This window comes from Tauraco erythrolophus, chromosome 5, assembly GCF_009769465.1.
Source record: "Tauraco erythrolophus isolate bTauEry1 chromosome 5, bTauEry1.pri, whole genome shotgun sequence".
Classification (NCBI taxonomy): domain Eukaryota; kingdom Metazoa; phylum Chordata; class Aves; order Musophagiformes; family Musophagidae; genus Tauraco; species Tauraco erythrolophus.
In genome coordinates this window covers 50,715,684-50,738,689 of record NC_141469.1, presented here as the reverse complement: position 1 = coordinate 50,738,689, position 23,006 = coordinate 50,715,684, and the positions used below count along the sequence as shown (strand labels likewise).

At 35.5% G+C, this 23,006-nt stretch overlaps 1 protein-coding gene across 10 annotated transcripts in view; it reads left to right on the top strand.

Annotated features, from left to right (window-relative positions):
- The window catches only part of FRYL (FRY like transcription coactivator), a 151,044-nt gene that overhangs the window by 45,732 nt on the left and 82,306 nt on the right, over nt 1-23,006 (top strand). For all 10 annotated transcript variants that reach the window (XM_086612619.1, XM_086612618.1, XM_086612613.1 and 7 more), the window contains 9 exons: nt 5,352-5,405; nt 11,241-11,380; nt 11,829-11,925; nt 14,384-14,463; nt 14,950-15,030; nt 15,488-15,656; nt 16,747-16,839; nt 19,870-19,968; nt 21,475-21,576. In XM_086612619.1, coding sequence (XP_086468745.1) covers nt 5,352-5,405; nt 11,241-11,380; nt 11,829-11,925; nt 14,384-14,463; nt 14,950-15,030; nt 15,488-15,656; nt 16,747-16,839; nt 19,870-19,968; nt 21,475-21,576 — 915 coding nt within the window. The remainder of the gene's footprint in view (nt 1-5,351; nt 5,406-11,240; nt 11,381-11,828; nt 11,926-14,383; nt 14,464-14,949; nt 15,031-15,487; nt 15,657-16,746; nt 16,840-19,869; nt 19,969-21,474; nt 21,577-23,006) is intronic.

Sequence of the window (23,006 nt, the reverse complement as noted above, 5' to 3'; positions counted from 1 at the left end):
GCTGCTAGACATGTGGAACTTGGCCAGAATGACATAGACTGCCTGTTTTTCAGATGAGCTGAAGAGGGCTTTTCCTGTAGACACAACTAGTTTGGAGTTATATCTCCTAACTGGAATACTGGCAGCAAGGTAAATATAATAGCCCTGGAGTTCACTTGTGCTGCGAAACTTGTCCCTAGACCAGATTAATTAAATACTCCAACAATCCCGGGCTGTGTTTTACTGCCATGCTGTCGACTGTTAGTTAAACAAATGGTTTTAAATCTGTTAGTTGTACAGAATCAAGACATCTTGCCAGATTGAAAACTAGAAACCCCATGAAATAATGCACTTTACAAAGAAGAGTGATTCCCAGCTCTGTTGCCTGGTGAGGTTTTGTGGTGATTGCATGAAGTCTACCTTAGTCAGGATATTTTACTAATAAGATTCGGAAATTGATATTTTGTATGTATAAAATACTTTGGGCTAAAATAAGCAATTATAAATATTAATGAAGAGTAGTCATTTGTGAAGGTCTTTAACAGTTCTGCCTGGGTTGATTTGCTAAGCTGAATTCCTTTAAAAAATGTTTTTTAATACAGTCGAATATAAATATACACATATAGCCAGCATTCCTTGTTGTTTATTGATAGGAAGAAAGGACTATATAGAAAATCAGCAATTTAAAAGAGGTGTCAAAAGCTGCGGAAAAGTGAAACAACGTGAGCCTTTGTAACACAGAGATGGAAGGGAATCTTTAGGTGTTTCAGCAAAAGGAAGTACTAAAATTCTGAAGTGGTTTTATTTTTCCACATAGTGTTTCATATATATAGACTGAATATTCAGTTCTAGTACATGACATTTAAAAAGAAAGATTAAAGACTGAAAGGGCACAGGAAAGACACTGACTTGGATCGGAGAAAAGGCTTTAATGGAAGAAAGGAAAGCCCTTTATCATTTTAGTGTGATTTGATTTGGTGGGATGACTTGGCTGCAAATAATAATGTGGAGAATATATATAGTGTTACATAAATCTTTAATGTGTTAGATGAAGCTAGGTTGTTGGATGAAGCTATTGGAGAGAATTAGGAGCCAGACCAATTAAAGTTAGGAGCTAGACACTTTTTTTAAAACTTGAAGATGAACATGCCAGCAGGGGAGTAAAAATTAATTAAAAAAAAATATTAAAAAAATAGTAACTTCAGATCAAGACAACAGCCTGGGGTTGAGGGGATGGTACCATTTTGGCTAGATCTATGGGTTTCATTTAAAAGTAACTGACTTGTGATTTAAAAAAGTAACTAAAAGGTTTCTCTGGCTGTGAATTTACTTACCAGACTCAGTGAGTAACAAAGTAATTTCCTTTCGCTGATTTAATTAAGAGTTCTCTTCTTGCAAGGTTTTAATACTGCAGTTTCCAAAGTTACAGAAAGAGCTTATCAGCAAATGCTTAAAATAAATGATTCAAGTAGCAAGTGTAACCACAGGAAGGAAGATCATCCTTTTAGTGAGTAAACTAAATTAAAACACCATTTTTTTTTTACATATTACAAAAAAAATCAATTCTTCTAAGTCTTTTGTTGTATTATATAGTTTTAAAGGGAGCAGGGCTCAGACACAATTTATTGTGACTTCAAATACTCTTCCTCAGCTGAGCAAGGATGGCTGGGAGGCATGATACCAGCCTTCCGCAAACGTGAAACAAACTATACTAGTGAGAAAGATTAGCGATAAATTGAGTTACCTTGTATTTTGTCAGGCTGCATGTAAATACAGATGGTTAGAAAGCAGAGAGTTTAACAGGGTGCCACCAAGTTACCAAGCTGTTAACTAGTCAAGCTGCTAACTTACTAAATTGTAGTAGTCTCGTATTTAAGTCAAAACCAGCAAGAGTTTTTAAGCCTTTTTTCCCCATCAATTTTATTCCATCATGGAGATACTAAATATTACTGGGACTAGCACCGTACACTTTTTCAAGTCTTGCTTAGGTGCTTTCCAAAGCTTGCCTGAAACCTGTAAAATTTAGCATGCTGTATTTCTTTAGGGCAGCGTTTCTCGACGGCCGCTCTGAGGCGGGGCGGGGAGGCGGCTGCTGCCCGGCGCTGGGGCTGCCGGAGGGAAGGCGGCGGCAGCACTTGCCTGGCTTCTGACGTGCAGCTCGGAGGGCAGAAACAAGTGCGCTGGTTTTGCCGCGCTGACCTGAGCTGCCCTGCTGAGGTGTGCTCCTCACCAGAGGCCGGTGCCAGTGAATACTGGAGAGGGGCCAACAGGTGGTACCTTTTTCCACAGGTGCAGTTGTTTGCACAGCACCTGCACGTCTGTCTACATCCTGATCTCCGCTGCCTGCCATATGTTGACATTTCTGCTTTGCACAATGGATGAAAACTGCTCTTTGGTTAATTCAATAGGTTGTGAGTGGTTTTTTTTTTTTCATTTCACTTGTAAAAGATAAATGTAGACCTATTATTTTCATCTCTCTCTGAACTTCAGGAAGCCAGGAAAATAAATCTTGAATTATTAATTCAGTGAAGGTTTCCAGACCTTTACTTTATGCTGTTGGATAGCTTTTTGTAAGTCATGTGAGATGACTGGGGCCATGACAAAGCAGAGTTAGAAGAAGACATTGAATGAAAATAAATTTTAAAGCTATACAAATAATTCAAAGGCCGTGATAAACCCGTGACTGGGTTAAAGCGTATTATTTCGCCATGTCACACTTGTGTGGTTGGTGTTACATTAACTACAGTGATATTTATCTTTTAGCAGTTAAGATCTTTAATGCTGAGGAAAAATAGAGAGGATTATGAACTTGTAAGGTCTTCATTCTCTCTGATACTAAGAATCTTAAAAGTTATGTCAGCATTTGATGTACAGCAGTGTCTCGATTAGTACAGAATGTGGGGAGGAAAAAACTAAACTTTCAGAACTGTCTTAAAAATAGTTCGCTATCTATTGACATGGATTTCAACTTCTTTGTCTAAACTTCTCTTTGATTTGTTCTGATTCTTTTCTTTAGCTATTTCTGGTTTTAGACACATGCAATGGGTATAATAAACCCAGTGTTTGTTCACCTGTTTAATAGTTTTATAGTACTGTGGTGAAAACGTGGTGAGTTGGGGCGTTGAATCGTAAGGAGACTTAGGGAGCCTGACTTTTATGATCTTCTTACAGGAAAGTTACTTCTCCATCTTCTCGGAAAATAGTTTTCTAATGATTTTGCTTCAACTTATTCAGCAATACGTGATGTTTATACAGGGTGTAACGTTTCTCGTGTTTCTGCTTTATAGATAAGATTACAATTATTTGTGCAGTTTATCTAAAAGCATGGTACAGATAACGTGAATTCACTTACAGTAGATGTTTCCTTATAGAAAATGAGGAGGGAGGAATTATAGTTAAAAAGGGAATTCTGATTTGCAAGTGCTCTCTGGAGCTTTTAGTATCTGCTGCAAAATATCAGTTCTCATAACAGTGTTTCAAACAGACTTAATATGTAAAATTGTATGAATTTGTAAGATTCAAAAAAGTGTTTATTTGCCAGTACCTGAAGCCTTTCCCCCCTTGCTTTTGAATACACAGTGAAAGAACATTGGCTAATACATGAGTTGATGAACAAATAGAACTATTTCAGAATATTAAATGCATTTTCCTGAAACCACCACCTTCTTTAAGATAGTTTTTATTTAAGCATACTGGAAGTGCCCATAAATGACGGTGTTTTCTTAGACAATGAAGTGGACTTCTGTGGGTTATAGAAAGTGAAAATGGTCTGACTTGTGTATCAGTACTTGTATTATTTCAGGTTCTAAGCAAGTGCTTTTTGCCTGGGCGATGTTGAATTCAAGTTCTTGGAGGCTGCAATAGTTGCAGAGATTGTATCCTTTTGAACACTAAATACAGCTACATTCATAGCAGAAGATACCCAGAAATTGTATTGTATTTTCAAGATTACGACCAGGACAAGCAAAAATAAGCTGCCAGTTTAATCTAGGACTTGGTTCGTGCAATTCCAGTTTATACTGTTTAACATACAGCCTGTCTGTTGTAGCCTTGCAAGTGTCAAATACCAAGCAATATTGACTTTTTAAGTTTTTGTCAACACCTGACAGCATGGATCTTGTCTCTTACTAAACTACTGAGCAGTTACTTTATATTAACTGAGGCATAACCTGTTGAGAGCCGTACTGTCAGTACCGCTCACTTTTACGTCCCAGACAAGGGAAATTAACAGCTCTTCCACTTTACTACTTGACTTGCTCCTTAAAAGCTCTGTGTTTGCTCACTGCAATCTAATGTGAGCTGTTAGCTCCTTACCTTGAGTACTTTTTCTTCTTTCCTCCTCAAATATGAAGTTCAAGAAATGCTGATCACATCTTTCTATATTTTATTGCTTTGTAGTATGTCCTTAAAGCTGTTACTGTGGCACTTGGCTTACTGTACATCCTTTACCCTCAGAGGCATTATTTGCATTTTTTTAATCTTTTTTTTTTAACCTCTCCCTTCTCCTTTTTTTTTTTTTTTTTTTTTTTTTTTTTTTTTTTTTTTTACTTTCCAGGATACCCTAGCAAGAGACCGTAATAGTTGTATTTCTTGTAACTGTATAATTTGGTATCCTCAACAGTGACTAGTGAGAATTACTATTACATTGCTATTGCAGTTCATTACTGTTTTGTTTTCTTAATGCTTTAATTCTCACTACATTATTTTGTTAGGAATGATTTAGTTTAATTTTGCTTTGAACAAAGCAGTATGTCTTATGGTACTGGTAGCAATGAAATATTAGAATAATTAAATTCTACTGACAGTGCATCTTTTCTGTACCGTACAAAGTTATTTCAAATATAAAGCAAGTTATTACTGACATTCTCCTTTTTGTGGACTAGGTTTTTAAGCTGTTTTTCATTGCAGTGCAGGGAAAGCACAGATTGGAAATACCTTTAACAATTGTCTCTGCCTTTGTGAAGACATTTTAAAATTCATTCTCGTAGCTTACAATAATTACCTTATATGAACACGAATGTGCTCGTTAATTCAGATGGGAATGGCTTTCCTTCTGTTACACTTGGGACCCACCACCAGCTAACTCTGAGCACACTCCTGTAGACCGTGCTGTCTGGGGGAGGTGTTTGACATTTTCTGTTTGTCAGTCTGTAACGTTGCTACTGTCGAGCTACCAGTTAATTTTAGATCTGTATTCTTCTGTTTTGCGAGTACACTTCACGTCTTTAGAAATGGTTCTAGCTGGAAAATAATGCTAATATTCACATGAAAAGTTATTTCTTTGTTCTATAATACAACTGAGAAAGAAGGAATTGCTTTCGTAAAAGTCAACTGCATTGTGAAATTTGTGTTTCTTTTTATTTTTTTTACAGGAAAAGCTCTTGTCCAGATCTCTTCAAAGAGGTGAAGATCTTCAGTTTGATCAGGTAGGAGACACGTAATTGAAGGCAGTTTTTATTGGATTAAGGTGGCCTCAGTTTTTGAGAATAGCGGTTCCAACTGTTGTGATGACTTGAAACATCCACATCTGAATCAGCGTCAGAAGATTTAGATCTTGAATGTTAGTTAGTCTTTTATTTTCTGTTGTTGAATATGATAGTAAAAAACTACTAGAATAGATTCATTATTTGACGGTGGCAGTGAAAGCTGCTGGAGGAAAGATGCTGAAATATGGTAGGCAACAAAAAGACTTAATTTATTTCGATTCCTGTTAGCAGGCTTTGTGTAACCTCAGCCTACATGGTTTACTGTTTCAGTGTTTGGCGTTCTGCTTCTGTAAGCAAATAGTGTTAATTTCAGTAACATGGCTTTTACTGAGGGCTTTTTTGATTCTTTGGCAGAAGGCATAAGGCAGGTTCAAAATGTTAGTGTCCTTTGCTGAGTATATAGTCGCACTGTGAGGCTATTCTATTCGACTTACTATAAGTGAACTGTATCTGAAATAACTCTGTGCTCAATTTATTAATGTTTATTGTCTGTATTTCTAATTATTTCGTAGTATAGGCATGTTCTTGTTCCGTAACTGCTTCCTTGCAATGGAAAGGCAGCATTCAGATGAAGCCCCATCGTCTGTTCCTATTTTTAACTGTTACTGAATGGCGTCTTACTGTATGGAGTTTAGTATTCTGTCCATATCTTCTGCAATTGGGTTTTTGTTTCATACTTTCCATTACTCCTTGGATACAGGTATTAGACATTGCAGTGAAATCTGTGGATGTGTCCATACTTTTCAATTAATAGCCATCTGTGCACATCTTTTCCCTCCTCTCAAAAGAGAAGCAAATAATAGCATGTAATATTTGATGTACAATTTTCTCTTCAAAGAAAAACAAAACCACCACCAAAAACCTCACATAGCTTTTTAATGTTTTCTAATGTAACCTGCTGTTAAGGCCATTATCTCCTAAATGAAAGTTTACTGAGCAAGGAAAATGAGTGAGGGAAGATAGGGCATAAATTCTTTGGTAGCTACAGTATTTTGGTTTAAAGCTGACGAAAAGCTAAATAAAATACATGATAGGGATGATCTAAGGAAATCTGTAAATCAGTAATATTACTAAGTTTTTCTACTAACTCTGACCCTCCTTTCTACCCCCACATTTTTCCTCAGTTAAGGGTTTTTTTTTATAAATCACTAGTAGTCGTGTATTAAACTGCATGTAGGTTCTAAAAACATACTGAGTGAAGAAAAGTAAAAAATGAAGCATAAAACTTTTGAAATCTTGTAATATAGAAAAAAGTAGCTGTCCTGAAAATGTAGTACTTTAAAAATAATATAATTTTGATTGTGTGTGTATGTATATGTGTGAGTTCTTCTTTTGTTCTTTTTTTATTTGTAATCTACTTGGAGTTCACCAAGATCTGGATTTTAATTGTACTGAAAAATTACTGTAGAGAGTGAGATCAGAATGGCTGCCCTGTGGTGACAGGGATTGTGAATTTTGATAGGGAATTTTGAACATTGTTTCACAAAAGGGATTAAGATTGCTTCTCTGTTCATTGCTGAGTGTATGGAACCTATATTAAGATCAATTCTCCAGCAGTGCAGAAGATTGCAGAGTAAAAAGAAATTAGCAAAGTATGGGAGAGAAGAGGATACAGAGAGCACGGCCACAGCATCCAGCAGAGAAGCTAGAGCTGTTTCTGGGCCAACCTTTTCCACCTGAAGATCTTTATGGAGTTATGAATTTGAGCCTAAAAAGTGACTTTAGCTGTAGTGATATGGTGTCTGAGCTAGTATGTGTTGTACTTTATGAATAAAAGGAGCACGATTGAAACAGAAGAGGGGCTCTGGGAGTAAGAATGTATCTGGCAAACACGCGTTCTCTCAGCTTGGTAAGTGATGAGAAGAGGGATGGAGGAGGAAGGCGGGTGGTGCTGCCTGTCTCTGTCATGAAAAAGTAAAATAGCTGTTTAATGGGATTATAAGTTTTTTCTGTTGCAAGCATAACCAGACCAAAAGGGCTGCTATTAGATCCAGTGTGCAAAATCAATAGTTTTTAATTTTCAAATAGTACAATTCTTTTGTATGTCATTGAGGTTTTAATTGGAACAAAAATGTAACTTTAGCTAAAAGAGATAAATCTTTGAAAATGAGAAGGAAATTTTTATGTTGATATACTTCTAAACTGCTAAAAATTTTGACATTTTAGTACCAGTGCTTTCCCTTTATCATTCCCAGCACATCAAAAAGCTACCGGAGAGGAATTTTTTCATAGAGCTTGTATTGCATTTCTTAAAATATTTTTGCTTGTACAGCTTGAAACTGAAATAGCTTGTATTTTTCTTCTTTTGTTTGTTGTAGGAATAGTACTTGGCAATTTCCTACTCTTGTCCTAAGACACCAAAACTTTATGATCACATAGAAGCATATCTTGGCCATCTCGGTGACTTTGCAGAAAGCAGATGTGTCTCTGGAGTTCAGGCTTATTCGTGATTAGGCACAACTTGAGCAATGTGTTCAGGATCAGGATTTTGGCCCTAGCTGGAATTTGGGCTCTAGCATCTTACTATAATTTTGCATCGTTCTCTCCTTACCTTTCAGTGTGTCGTTGGGTATATTAAGTGGAGCAATTAGGAATGTGTTAAGGCCTTTTAAGATTGTAGCATGCTTTGCTGTTTCATTCTGAGGAACATAAATATATGACATGATGACTAATCCAGCCCTGTCCTCTTGGGCATTACACGTTCTCTCTTTGTCTGGATTGCTGCTTTCAACCTAGGCATAATTTAATGCTAAAATAAAAAGGTTTTCTTATAATTTTTGTATAGGATAATCTTGAGTATCCGAGCAGTATGGTAATTTTTTAAAATGAAAAGAATAAGCATATAGCTCATGTTCTGCTTAGCAGCTACGTAAAACAAGCAAATATTTAATCTTCCTGATAATTCCAATGCATTTTCATTAAAATATTAAGGATGCAAAACTTCACAGGAAATGAAAAATTGGTTTTACATTATAATTGTTTGTTTCAAGAGGAAAATGCTTTATAATGCCTGTAGTTTCTGGATTTAGCACTTTACCAATGACAAATATTTTAATGCATGTTATACAGCTTGTTTCTGCGAAAGACTACGGAAATTGCCTAACTGCTAGAATGTTTATGAATGGTAGTAATATTAATATACCATGTAAACTTGAAGGAATACCTAAGGAAAAGGCTTAGTAAAGCTTAAAATGCTTGTTTCTTCTTTTCCTTCTACTAATAAAACCCGTCAGTTCAGAAGGAGGGCGGAGGAGTAGAAGTGCTTTGTGGGGTTACTTTACATTGACAGCACAGGGTAATTTAAGTGTTCACTTAATCTGTTCCTGTCCTGCTGCATGGATATGTATTGGATATATCATCATTTTTAGAGAAAGAAAAATGAATTTATTATTTCCCCAGTGTTAAGGTTATTTGGGGTATGGGAATTGACTGTAAATACTGAAGGTAAAACACGTTTTGGATTGCTGTGGCTGGTGATAGACCCTTTCTTCACCAAGTTTAGCTTTAGCTTTCATTCTAAGGTTTACCAGTTGCATTGATGATTTTATACTGAGTCTAATACCTTCAGTTTAGTAACTCATGAGGAGGGTTTGTTCTTTCTGCTTTCTGAATCTTCCACCCCCCTTCCACTCTCCCCAATATGCTTTTAACTTGTGATTTCTGCTCATGGCTGGAGTGAGTTCAACAGAGATGTCTGAGTACCCCAAGCTGATGCAACCAACAGATGTTTCTTGCACCTGAAATCTCGGTGAAGATTTATCGAAGCCTTATCAATACAATTGAGTCTTTTGAGTTCTTTTTTTCTGATGCTTCCTCTTACTGAAGGGTAATAGTTTTAATAGTTGCCCACAAGTGTCTTGAATTTCTTCATAGTTTTCTTTCTTGTTCTTCTCTCCTCCTTCACAAGTTTTTGCCATTTTTTTTTTCCCAAGGAAGTTTGTCAGACCTTTGCCACATCAGAAAAATTCTCTTGAGCAACATCTTAATTTGTACGTGTTTCTTTTCATCATGCTCTGCTTCATTTCAGATCACAATATAACTTTACAGTGGTAAAATTGAGCTGGTTTTTACTGTCCACTTCTAGAAGTCTGATGTATGTTGGTTGGTTGACTGGGTATTTATTTTGTATGGATATCAGTGCACAAGGAACAGGCTTACAAAAGGCTTGGTTTCTAAAGCGAGTCATAAAGATTTCAATGTATATTAGTATAAGAATGAAGATATTCTCAAAATTTAGCCTTTGTTCTGATATGCAAGGCATTATAGCAGGCCTAAAGAGTACTTCTGGCTTCTGTTTCTTTTTTTTGTTTGTTTGTTTTTTGTTAAAAAGGCTTCATATGGTTTTGTATTGCCTGCAACAACTGCCTTCGTCTTTTTGTGCAGTTAGCTCGACATGTGTGCCTCTCCTGCAGCAGGCATGCCTAGTTTTCCCACTGAATCCCTTTTTAGTTAGTGTTATGTTGACAGACAATAATAATAATAATAAGAAGAAAAAAAGTAATCTAATTATTTTAAAAATTTCTTGATGAAACCTAGTTCCTGTTCAGATGTGGAATATCTGTAGTTTGTATTGTATACTAGGATTTAAAAATTCTATTAACTTACAGAATAAGAATATATGTATTTATTTTGACTAAGTTTCTCCACTTGTTTATATAATTAAGGGATTTTTCAGAGAGTGAGGAATACTACTTAATTCTTTTGACTTGAATAGCTGACTGGTTAACAAGCCGAATAAAGCATTCAGATGGTTGAAAGAGATCCTCCTGAGGTTTCCATATGGTTAACCTGCCCTCATGCATTCCCCAAACTGGAAGAACTAAGATGCTTCAAATGAGGACAAAGAAACAACGGCACTGATGTTATCTTGGTTTTCCAGAATAGTGAATAATAGATAAGTTGTACCATGAAGATAGCTTCTGTTGAAACCTTGTATTTGAAAGAGGCAAATGTTAATTAATATGTCGCATCAGTAAGCAATGTGGTAACCCTCCTTTTCCAGCCAGTGTTTTGGGGATGGGCTTTCTCCCTGCTGCCTCCTGGCAGGGAGCTTATAGCTGCTTTATGCTGTCTTTCTCCAGTCCTCTTCTCTCCAAGCTGATGAGTTCTGTTAATGTTTAAGTTAAAAGAAGCCTAGAGAATTTAAGTTTAATACCATGTTAAAGTCTTCCTTCTATAATGATTTCTCTTACCATTGTTTCATGGATAAGTTTACGGCTCTTCTGGATTTTCTGGGGAGTTATGCTGAAAGTAAATACAACTTGAGAACTAGACCAGTCAAATATATTAAAAATAGAGTAGAATATCTAAAAGGCTCTTTTTTTTCTTTTTTTTTTTAAAAAAACATATATAATAACCAAAGCAGCATGTTTTTGAAGGTTACATACTTCCTTAGTTTAGAAGAGTTACCTTTGCATTACAAATGCCAGATAAACAGTATGTATGCTTCAGAGATACATATGGCAATGTTCAGGGGCATCCTAAAATCTCTGCTCTTTTCTCAATGATTCTGTACAGATTATCTGTATAAATTCAGGATTCTGTGATCCCCATGAGCTTTGCAACACCTTGTCTGTTTAAATTTGCTGTAATAATCAACTGTGTCATATTTACAGTAATTATCATAGGTGAAAATGATACATAAAGTTGCCACTTTGTAAAATTATACGATGTATGGTTTTTAACATTAAAAACCAGTTTGAAGGAATGATTACAATTCTAGGATTTTCAGATTACTTTATCATGCTAAACTCTTTTTCTGACTTTTTTTTTCAGTTGATAAGCTCTATGAGCTCAGTAGCAGAGCACTGTCTCCCCTCCTTATTACGCACCTTGTTTGACTGGTACAGGCGTCAAAATGGAACAGAAGATGAATCTTATGAGTATAGACCTCGATCTAGCACAAAATCAAAGGGGTAAGAGTTTTCCTTGCAAAAGTCTGTTTGATTTTTGTATGCTTTCTTGTAAGAAAATGTGTGCTTTGTACTCTTTTGACAAATATTTTGTATTTTGGTCTGTCATTACCTAAATCTGCGTAGAAAGAGCATGGATTTCTCTGAGTTAGTGTATTTAACTTGTGTAGATGATATGCATGAAGTGACTTAATGTTTTTGGGGTTGATAAACAGAAGGAAGTTGGACACTGATAATTCCAAGATAGTTTATCCGTTTTTGAATTGTTTTGGTTGTTGACAGGCCATTTCAGGAGGGCTGTCAGCGTTGCACCAAACCCCAAAGTCTTTCTAACCATCCATTTTCTATACATGTGCAACAATGATTGCATGAAAGGCATGCGTACTGCTTCTCTGCAATGTCTGTGTTTAGTGTTGTGTATGATACCTGTGGTTTTGATTTCTTATTTTAGGGATGACCAACAACGTGAAAGAGATTATCTACTTGAAAGGAGGGACTTAGCTGTAGATTTCATTTTTTGTTTAGTTTTAATAGAAGTTCTGAAACAGGTAAGCTCTTTTGCTTTGGCAAATTTATTTTAATATTTTGGTTTTAATGTCAGTTTTGATCATCTCCTTTAAATTTCTATATTAAAAACTGGAGCATATATATGATAAGCATATGCAAAACTGTAATTATACTCTCAGCTGCATAAAGCCTTTGACTTCTCCTGTCTTTTCTTTATATGCCTGCATTATTTCAGTTCACGTGTCGTGGATGCACTAAGGCAAAACTGCTGATGTACTGCAAAAAGCAAAACTGTGAAAAATAGTGTTTATTTATGTTCAGTACCTTTCGTCTGCTAAAACATTTTTGAAATACAACGTGAAATCATTAAATGACGGGATTAAAATGACACTTTAAAAAAAAAATTAGAAAGGATATGCAATTTTGCCTGGCCTTATACTGTATTGCTAGATGATGTCATGTACAATTTCTGTTAATATAAAATTTGCATTGGTGTATGGACAAGAGGATAGAGTTTGTCTTTAAGTAGCAGCATTTTTTTTCTCACACTTTTTGAGAGGAGAAAAAGATTACTTTGAGAAAGGTTTTGAAACATGAAGCAGACGAGCAAATGTCATGTTTCAAATACTTAACTAGTTTAAGTCTTTCACATGAAAGGGACATGAAAATTAAATGGCTTTCTTTACTAAGTAAGGACTATGCTTTAGCTTGCAACTAATTTGTAGGAGATCTATGTTTACATGGTTGTGTATGGCATGTTTGAGATATAGGGAAAAATGAAACCAGTAAAAGAGCTGCTTATCCTTCTCTGGGACACCACCCAATTGTCCAAAGTAATATTCCTATACTGCATGCACAGAGATGCAGAGAACAGTATTAAACCTATCAAACTCTTATTTGTTAGGTGTTTTACAGAAAATTTTTAGTTCATGCTCTCTCTCTGCCTGAATTTTCTATCAGTATGAAAGATAAAGGGAAGTGGAATAGATTGTTTAGGATTGCAGGGGGTAGGGGTAGCTTCTGTATTTTGAAGTACATGAGTGAGTGATTGTTGTCAGTGAGTACATGTTGTCAGTGATTGAGATTTCAGGAGAGGTGCCAAAGTTTTAGTCTTGAAAAGTCTGTGGTGACTCCTGTAATGTTTGGTGAGCCTCTCGTGCTCATACTCCAGACAAGGCAGGTGTTCTTCTGATAAGGATGTTTTTCTCTGCTAAAGACCTGCAATGGACCACTAGTCATAGATACAATACACTGCTTAGGAGAATCCTTCGGTCAATTTAGTATGAAAAGTTATCTAAAGGAGAGTTTGCATGTTCTGCCTGTGATGTGAATCTGCAATTAGACAGTCAAACAAAGTGCAGGAAGGATGTTTTTTGATTAATAAACTTTTTTACATTCATGTTACATCCATCTTCCTGTCTTCCTGGGAGCCATATCATTGTTTAATTCTTAGGAACTGGTTTTAAAGGGTGCAAAGGGTATGATCCAGCCCTTGCTGTAATATGCACAGAGCAACTGGAGAGAGGGTGACAGGCATGACCCATGTAGGAACAAAAATCTTTTGCTTAAGTGACTACTTATTACTCGTTGTATGAGTATGCATGTAAGCAGCTAGTTCCAGTAACTGGAAGTTCTTGGACTTTCTTGATGCAGAAGAATATGAAATTCTCGAGCAGTAAGTGGTTCATTTTCTGTAGACAAGACAGCAATCTTGTCTTCTAATGTATTTGAATGAAAATCTTAATTGCTCTTAGGCAGTAATGTTTAGTAGCGTTATCTTAGTCCCTACCTAAATTGCTTTGAAAGTTTAAAGATACTATAACTTCATAATTATATACAGTGCTTTTTTTAAAGAATACATTTGATTTTTAAGAAAATGTTTTCTTTAAACGTGGGAAAAGTGGTAATGTCAAAGAGAACCTCAGTAAAAAAAGGCCTTCTCAATAGTGTGGAAATTCTCTAAAGAAGATTTTGTTTTCTCACCAAATTGTTACTTATTGCTAGGAAGATTTTGGGTGTTTTTAATATGTTTTGGCTACTTTCATCTGCAGAATGTCTAAAATTGAGATTATAGCCTCTTCTGTATTCTTATTTTTTGGTTTTGTTTTCCTTTATATTGAGATGAATGGCATTTTGAGGTTAAATCTGTAATAGTAACACCACAAAAGGTAAAAGGTGTGGGAAGATACCTAGTTAACCAAGTCTGATAAATTTTGATGAGAAATTCATGGTGGTTACATTACTGCTGTTTATTTTATTGTGAATTTAATCCCTAAAAACTAGTATGCAAACTAAGAGAATGTCAATACAGGTTGTGTAAATGTTCATACATTGCAGAATTAACTTGATATCATATGCCAAAAAAATATGTCCTTTGACAGTGGTGGGAGAGATTTCTACAGGCCATATCACTGTATTGTTTATTTACTTCATACATAAATATGTGTGTATATTTATGTATGCATAGTTACATACATATAAATGATACCTGCATTTCAGATACCTGTTCATCCAGTGCCAGATCCTTTAGTACATGAAGTTCTAAACTTGGCTTTTAAGCACTTTAAACATAAGGAAGGGTAAGTTTCACCTGGATACTTTAAAATACTTCGTGTGTATTACAAGCCTGCGCGTGATTTTTGTGATTGTTCTTCTTTGCCTCACATGTAACATGGTGACAATACTGTAAATGAACACCGATCGATATTTTTAAACTGAAAACATACCTTGAAAGAACACAGCTGTGTTCAATATATTGCTGAGTTTATTTTGCTTAGAATATACAGAATGATTTACATAGCCAGCCAGAGAATGAAAAGTCTGAGTTTGGATAACTATAGTAAACTTATACGCAGAACATGTCTCTTAGGTCTGCTCAATGAAACTATATCACTTTAAATGTCGCCCATGCATTTTATGCTTGACTTTCATTGTTTTTATGGTAATAAACCACCCTGCTATGAAACAGCCTTTTTGTTTGTAATTGAGAAGAGCTTGGGTTTTAGAAGAGCAAAGCTGTACTTAGCATCCTTTTCTTTTTCTTTTTTTTCTTCCCCCCTCTTTAGGTATTCAGGAACCAACACTGGGAACGTACATATTATTGCAGACTTATATGCAGAAGTGACAGGGGTTCTTGCTCAATCAAAGTAAGTTCAGTTTTCTGCCTCTTCTAGCATTTGGGGGAAAATTACTTTAGGCTTAAAGACTATTTAATACATCAGTGTTTATTAATGACCCTGGTAACTAATCCCTTAAGCATCAAGTGCAGCTTGATGTATTCCTGTTCCAGTACAATAAATTTGAACAAATCAAGAAATAATCTTTAGTACAATATTGAATTGCTTTGCTGTCAGCTTGTAGGTGCAGGTAAAGGAGGTGCAGTCAGTAGTAGTTGTTCAGTTAACAAGTGTATTCTAATGTGCCTCATCACAGACAGTCTTAAATACCTAGATGTTAAGTATCAGGATTCATCTTGCTTGTGTTTCTTTTACTGTAGTTGCTATTATCATTAACAGACTAAAGAAATTGGTTCAAGATTATATATAGACTTTATATAAAAGTGACTTAGAATGCAAATAATTGCCATCTGTATCCCTTCTTCAGGTTTCAAGCTGTTAGGAAGAAGTTTGTCACTGAATTAAAGGAGCTGCGACAGAAAGAACAGAGTCCTCATGTAGTACAAAGTATCATCAGTTTGATTATGGGAATGAAGTTTTTTCGAGTAAAGATGTATCCTGTGGAGGATTTCGAAGCATCATTTCAGTTCATGCAGGTAAATGAATATTACAGAAAACTGATGAGTGTAATTTTGATTATTAAAGTCATGAAGCTGTAATAATGCTTGCTGTGATCCGTTGCTCAGTTGCTCACTCTACTTGTGTGTCGTCCTTCATCCTTTTCTGTTTAGTTCTTAAGTTCTCAAAGGTATGAATCACTTGTTTCTCTGTAGTTCGTGAGTATCTAGCATAATGAGAACCTGTTCTCAATTGTCTTGGTAATGTGGCAAACCTGTAGTACATGAACTTATTCAAAACTAAATGAAAATGGGTGGCAATCAAATAATTTTCTTTCTTTATGAAAGCATTGGACTAAAGAGAAAAAGTTGCTTGATGTATCTCTTTTTTAGCAGCTGAGATGCCAAGAAATACTTTTGTTTAAAAAACACTTCAGTTAATTTTCAGAGAGACTTAAGATCTGTTTGTTTGCTTCCCTTGATTGTGGATTAAAGATTGTCTTAATGAAGTTATTGCAACTTGGTCATAAATATTATTAGAGCTATTTAACAGCCATTGACATCGATCTCAATTCTGAAAAAACTAACATACACATATATGCTTTAGATTGTGCCCAGAATGGTCAGTTTGGTATAGTGGAGTGTACATACATGCATACGGATTATTTATTTATCTGTAAATTTTTTTTTGCATTGAAGTAATCTTAAAAATGAAAATGAGTATATAAATGAGTATAAAAATGAAATGAGTATATATTTTCTAATAATTTCAATAGAAATAAGAGTTTATTTTTTAAAACTTCAGAACAATCTGACGAAAAATATGCATTTTTATATTCTTCTATATTCTGAGTACTCTTTATATTCATAGTAGAAAGTAAGTAGCTATCTGGTATTACGAACATTCTCCTTTCAGTTTCTTTTGAATTACTGGCGAGACAAGTTTTAAAGTTTCTAATGTTTTGTAAAGTTGATATTGTTAAGGAATATAAGACTAACTTAAACACATTGCATGTTTTGAGTTGAAAATGGCAATTGATGTAATACTGCTATTGGTTTTTATCGCATAGTGACATTTGTCGTCTTTTTTTTTTTTTCCTAAATATTTTTCTAATGCTTCTCTGCTAAGGAATGTGCTCAATACTTCCTGGAAGTAAAAGATAAAGATATAAAACATGCACTTGCTGGTTTGTTTGTGGAAATTCTCATCCCCGTGGCTGCTGTAAGTATTTTCCCCCACCCCCCTATTCTCTTCACTTTCAATTAAGCTCTCATTAAAGTTACTTTCATTAATCTTCACAATATTACATTTTTACAGATTAAAAAAGGCTATTAAGTAAGCTACAAGCCCCTACATAACCTTTTAAAGAGAAATGTGTCAGTATGATTGGTCTGTTAGCTAGTTTCTAATCTTTTTTTCAGAACTTCTTAAAATTGTCTGTTTTCTAGACCTTTTATTACCAGAGCACTGTGTAATCTTATACTTACTCTAAAAATGTGACATTTCCTTGGTTTAATAGTTCTTCACTCAAGAGTCTCATTGACTTTCCTTTATTAGCTGAAACCTGTTAAGTTCTTCATAGAATAAACTGAGATATGTAACATTTTTACAGTTTGATAGAGTGTGAACTCTTTTGCAAGAAGGAAGAATGTAGATTTTGGCTGATTAAATAAAAATTGTTCACAGAGGTGTCCACTAGATGTAATCGTTCGAGTGGAAGAGCAGTCAGTCATCTCATCTCCCATATATGTTTTAAATCTAAAGCCAGAAGTTTTACCCAGGAGCTCTGAAGAAGAAAAAATCCACGATATCATCAGTGTTGAATGTACATTGTCTGTAACATTGCTTGTGAGGATGCTTTTGTTCAGGACAAGTTCTCCCCTTTCCTCCCAGGCTGCTTCATTTGGTTGTGTAAAGCTTGGTCAACAGGTCAAGGAGAAGTTATGGCAGCTCAGTGTATCTCAAGGTGACCGTTTACCACACGCTCAGAAAGTTTCATTGTAGTAAGATAGATACTTGCTGTGATTGTTGTCTACAATGATAGTTGCATTAGCAAATGCTAGGCCACAGTGTGATCAGCACGCTGTCCTGAAATATGGTGGGTCATGGGTCCGTGTTACAACCGATTATAGGGACATATGTTGCTATTTGTGCGGAACTGGGACATGTAGATCCCATTTTGTAGAACAGGATCTACAAAGAGTAGCGTTCCTGGCAGGGATCCTGTTTAAGCAAGCTCGTAGGAAAAGATAAATCTCTCTGAACTCTCCGTGTTCTTTCAAATGGTCTGCATTGCGCTGAGCCATGGGGAAATGCTTCTCTCCCTTCACTGATCTCAATGTTGGTTTGGGTTTTTTTTAAATACTAGGAAGGAGACAATCTTTCTTCTTAAGGTATGACCACAGAGGGGATGGTGTTAGTAGTACTTGTTTACTGACTGAAGTCTTGATTTTACCTGGGCATACTCATACTCTTCTAGAGAAGAATTATTTGTCAAGAAGTGAACACATTTGTTTTGAGCTCCAGAGCTGCTCGTCAGTTGGAGTGGGGGTGCATTGTGAATGTACTTAGCGTTTAGGTAAAAACAAATATTTGTTTGCAAAATAGTAATTTAAATGTAGCAGAAACTGCACATGCATTAATGAGGCAGAAGCAACATTTGGGAATTGGGGCTATCAGTCGTAACCACGGAGGCGCACGCACTGTCTCACAGAGCACGTGTGTGGTTTTGTGGATCGCTTCCTACGAGCATGGACTGAATCAGCGCTTTAAATGGTTGGTGAGGGAGGCTTGATCTTTCCTTCTGACTCATTGAGTGTCTAATGATTTCACACAAATGGAGCTTCTTAAATAGAAGCGGAGAGCCCTATCCCAGATTGAGGTGCAGTTGAGAGGGTTAGTCATTCTTTTGGAAGATGTGAGATGCAAGTTTGAATCTTTTTGAAGCAGATGAATGAATTGAATGTAGGTTTTTCTGTATCTTGGATACAGAAAGCTGCTTGAGCGAGGAAGCTATTGAGTTTCAGCATTTTCACTTCTTTATTGTCATTCCCTTGCTTAGTCATTCAGGCATTTTTAAAAATATGACCCGATTTAGACCTTGCAGGTATGACGGATGGCAGCATATTATACAGTGAGAAAGTTAAAGCTAATCTGTAAGCCTTAGGTTATATCCCAAAGCAACAGCATGGTCCTGGCAACAACTGACTAGTGTCTCATGTGGAGCTAGTGGGGTACTAATCAATTTAGAGCTTAAGAGTAGCGAAAAATAAATAATTTGGGGGTAGGTAGGAAGCGATTTTAAACATAATTACTTTCTCACTTATTTCTTTTTGGATTTGTATGCATTACAGAGCTTTTTTACACTACTTTTTTATGCTTCTCCTTCATGAATGTTTTCAGAGTGTTCTTAGCAAGGTGGACATGACATATCTTTTAATAACTTCGCATGATAAAAACTAACAAAAAATTACCTTATAGGGAGATTATGAGTGTAGAGGATAGGATCTTTTAAAGAAAACCCAACCCCCCTCTCCAACACCCATCTCCCCAGTTTGATAAATGAAGCAGAAACACAGTATAAAACAGTAGGTTGATAATAATGGTTAAATGGATCATCACAGGTATCCAGAGAGAAGCCTAAGAGACTTGCAGGGATTTTGATGAATAAGGCCGCTGCCTGGTTTGCGGAAGGAAGGCTATACTGTATGTAAGGACAAAGTGGGTAAAAAAGGTGTAGGACTCCATGTATCTGTTTTGTTAATTCTGAAAGCTGAACAAAGACCACTTACATGGTTGGTAGGCTGGTGATCCTGTGTATCATTTCCAAAGTTTCCAGTTTTCGTACTGAAGGACGTAAAAGAAAAGGGGAGCATTGATGAGGGAACAGTGAAAAAAAGTTATGGGTTTTAAGTTTCAGTGTAGTTTTTATTTCTTAGTTGGCAACAAATACTTTTTCTTCTTTCTATGGAATACAGGCCATGTTCTTAAAATAGTGATTTTTTTTTTTTTCAAATGGGTTTTGGGTTTGTTTTGGTTTGAATTTTTTTTAAGCTAGTATGGTTGTAGTGTATGACATGATTTCTTATGCTTGTATTTATATATATATTTCCAATAAATACACTCAGATACTTACCTAATGTGAGATTTAACTTTTAAATGTGCTTGAATTCATAGATGTCTTAATGTATATTTAAATTACCTTCTGTATAAACTTTTAAACCCATTTATGTGTGTATTTTTTTTTAATAGGCTGTTAAAAATGAAGTGAATGTGCCATGTTTGAAAAATTTTGTGGAGATGCTTTATCAGACTACCTTTGAATTGAGTTCAAGAAAGAAGCATTCACTGGTATTTTAAAGAAATACTTCAACTTCTCCATTTTGCTCATCTTAGACTTTTAAGCTAGTACATTATATGAGGAAAAGCTAACAGCTGTATGAATTTAAATCCTAACTCCTCAGTTCAAGTATAATTAGATTCACACTGTGTATGTGCATTTGCTCTGTGATTTGTTTCTTTGTGCAAAATACATGCTCTGTTATCTCACTTGTGAGATTGTGTTGAAATCAGTGCTCGGTTTTGATTATTTTAGTGGGGTTTAGTGCAGTTATTTAACCTAATGTCTCTTCTAAAAAGAACTTTCATTCAGGGAGTCTGTATATTTAAATTATGTTTAATTAAAAGATAGATGTGTCAGACAAGACTTTTCCAGCAAAATAACAGCCTGTTAATAGCCCTGCTCTGCCTGTTTTCTCCTCTCATACACTTTGTTTTTCTTTTTCCAGTATTTTTAATTACCTCTTTCGGGTATAAGTATCTGTGGGTTCCTCACCCCCTCCAGCCTACACCCCGCCAAAGACGGCATCTTAGCTTTTCTCCTAAGATTGCATTTTAGCAAGGATTTAAATCTCTTATTAATGCAGTATTTAGTAATTCTTGATGACCATGGCAGCCATGTTTCAAGTTGATTCACTTCACTTTGCCGGAAATTTTGCATTACAGTTGGCATATTCAGTAAATGCAAGTGAATTTAAAATGATTTGTCCTCACTTTCATGTTATGGATGAGCTTTACTTTCTGGTATTCTGAGCACATAAAGCATATGTCATTGTACACTGTTAAACTCCTTATGTAAGAATAGCGTAAAGTATTTGATGTTAGTAGTCACAATGTCATTTTATTTATGAAGTCAAAAACATTGTTACATCAAGATTATAGTTTACCTATTCATCCTCATTCTTTAATTTTCCTCCATAACAACATAATCTGCAGTCAGATTTGGTATTAATCACCATTATGTATTCTGTTAAAGTATGTGGTGTTTAAACGAATCTTATGTTACTAAAGCAAAGCAAAGCCATGCTAGTCTGCATATTCACAGACTATTAAATTGTGCTTCATTCCTTACTAAAAGCAGACCTCGAGGACAAGCAACATTTCTGACAAACTACAGTTTGCCTCGGTTTTTACTGAGTCGATGATGTCTTTCCTGAATGTTCTTCTTAGAGGCAGTTCCCTCTCCAAGCACGTAGGACCCCATGAACTGAATCATGCAGGGAAAGAGCGAATACTGTACGAAGGGCGAGATCTGCTCGCAGTTTTTGTTTGAGATCAAGCCTTGCTTCGCCATGGTCCCACTGCCCTGGCCTTACACCAGGAGCTCTTGCAGCACATGGGTTATATAGAGGACACCATGCCTGACATGCATGTCGTAGTGCAGGGGAAAGGCTGGCATGCAGTGCTAAAACTTGAGAGCAAGAGACAAGAACAACTGTGTGTCTTGTTCTCAGTATACAAGACTTGAGAGGTCTGCAAAGAGCAATTTGATCAATTCTTTTTCCCCCCTACTCATAGGCTTTGTATCCATTGATCACCTGCCTGTTGTGTGTCAGTCAGAAACAGTTTTTTTTAAATAACTGGCACGTTTTCCTGCAGAACTGTTTGTCACACCTGAAGGTAAGACTCCTTTTCAATTCAGGAACTGTTGCAAATCAATAGCATTTGTTCTGATATGTTCTCATAATTCTCATGCCAAATAAACACTGAATCTTTGGCTGTTTAGAAGGACACTGTGAAATATTTTATTTATTTATTTGTTTTTTAAAAGAGAAAGAAAAATTAAATGTCTGAATTCTCCATTAGTATCAAACTTCGTAGTAAATTTTGAGGTGCTATGTAATGCAGAAAATAGATGTAACCCTCTTGGGAAACATCAGTTTTATTGAGTAAAATCTGCAAAAGTATCTGCTAATAAATGCTCTTTATGCCAGAGAAAGTACAAACTGTAGTTCTTCATGTGCAAATTATATGTGAGAAAATAAGTAGCTTGTCTACTCCTCTAAGGAGAGTATATAAGAACTGCAAAAGTTCTCTCTCTTGTTCACTTGTTGAAAGAATAGAAAATGAATTGAGAGTCCGGAAAAAAGATTTTATCTACAGGCTGTGATACATATTTTCCAAATAGAAATTACAGTGTCCCTTTAACTCATGGCTTCAGTTGATAGCGTTGTAAACATGAATTGATTGGTAAAGAGATCAAGATACTAAGAAATTAGGGATTTGTTTTAGTGACTTCTTGTAGCACTAGTTGTTGTACATGTTCTTTCCTTATTTTTGATTAACATAGTTCATGATTGTGCCTAATGTATTGATTTTGATTATTTTAATTAATTCTTTGATCCACCTTCATGATATTCATTCTGGTTAGATACGAGTAACAGTTCTGAAGCTTATTAATTAAATACATAAACCATCATGAAGTCAGGAGGAAACAGGTTTAGCTGCTTGTATTGTTTTTTAAGGGTCATCTTGTTTTCTTGACATCTTTCACACTTTTCTGTTGCTTGTTGGGTTTTCGTATATTTTTCATCTAACATTTGCAGTTCTTTTGCAAAATATTTGCCTTGATTTTTGTTTTGTTTATTTTGCTTATGGATGCTGCTTTTGCTTTTGTTTTTAAAGCTTTTTAAAAAAATTCTTACAATCTAGGAGTTGCGTTTTTCTGGCATAATGTCCATTGCTGAAAATGGATGTATTAAAACTATAAATGCCAATGAGTTTAACTGGTAGTTGCTGAGCATGCATTTTATATTTTACTTAGTTTTGTTAACCACTAACAGCTTAACACATTTACTGTAAGGCTCTATTCAGCAGAAATTCTACATAAGAATTTCTGCAATTCAGAATTTGCAGTGTTGTGATGCTGTGTCATCAATGAGTCAGGATATTTTATGGCTTGGTTTAACTTGGCTCACCAAATACTACTGGTTTTTTGGGTGCCTAGCTTGTTCAGAAACTCTGTTGAGTTTAATCTTGAAAAATACACCCCACTGTCCTCATGTGTCTTATGAATTAATGTGTTCCTTTGTTTCTGAAGCTAATTAAAT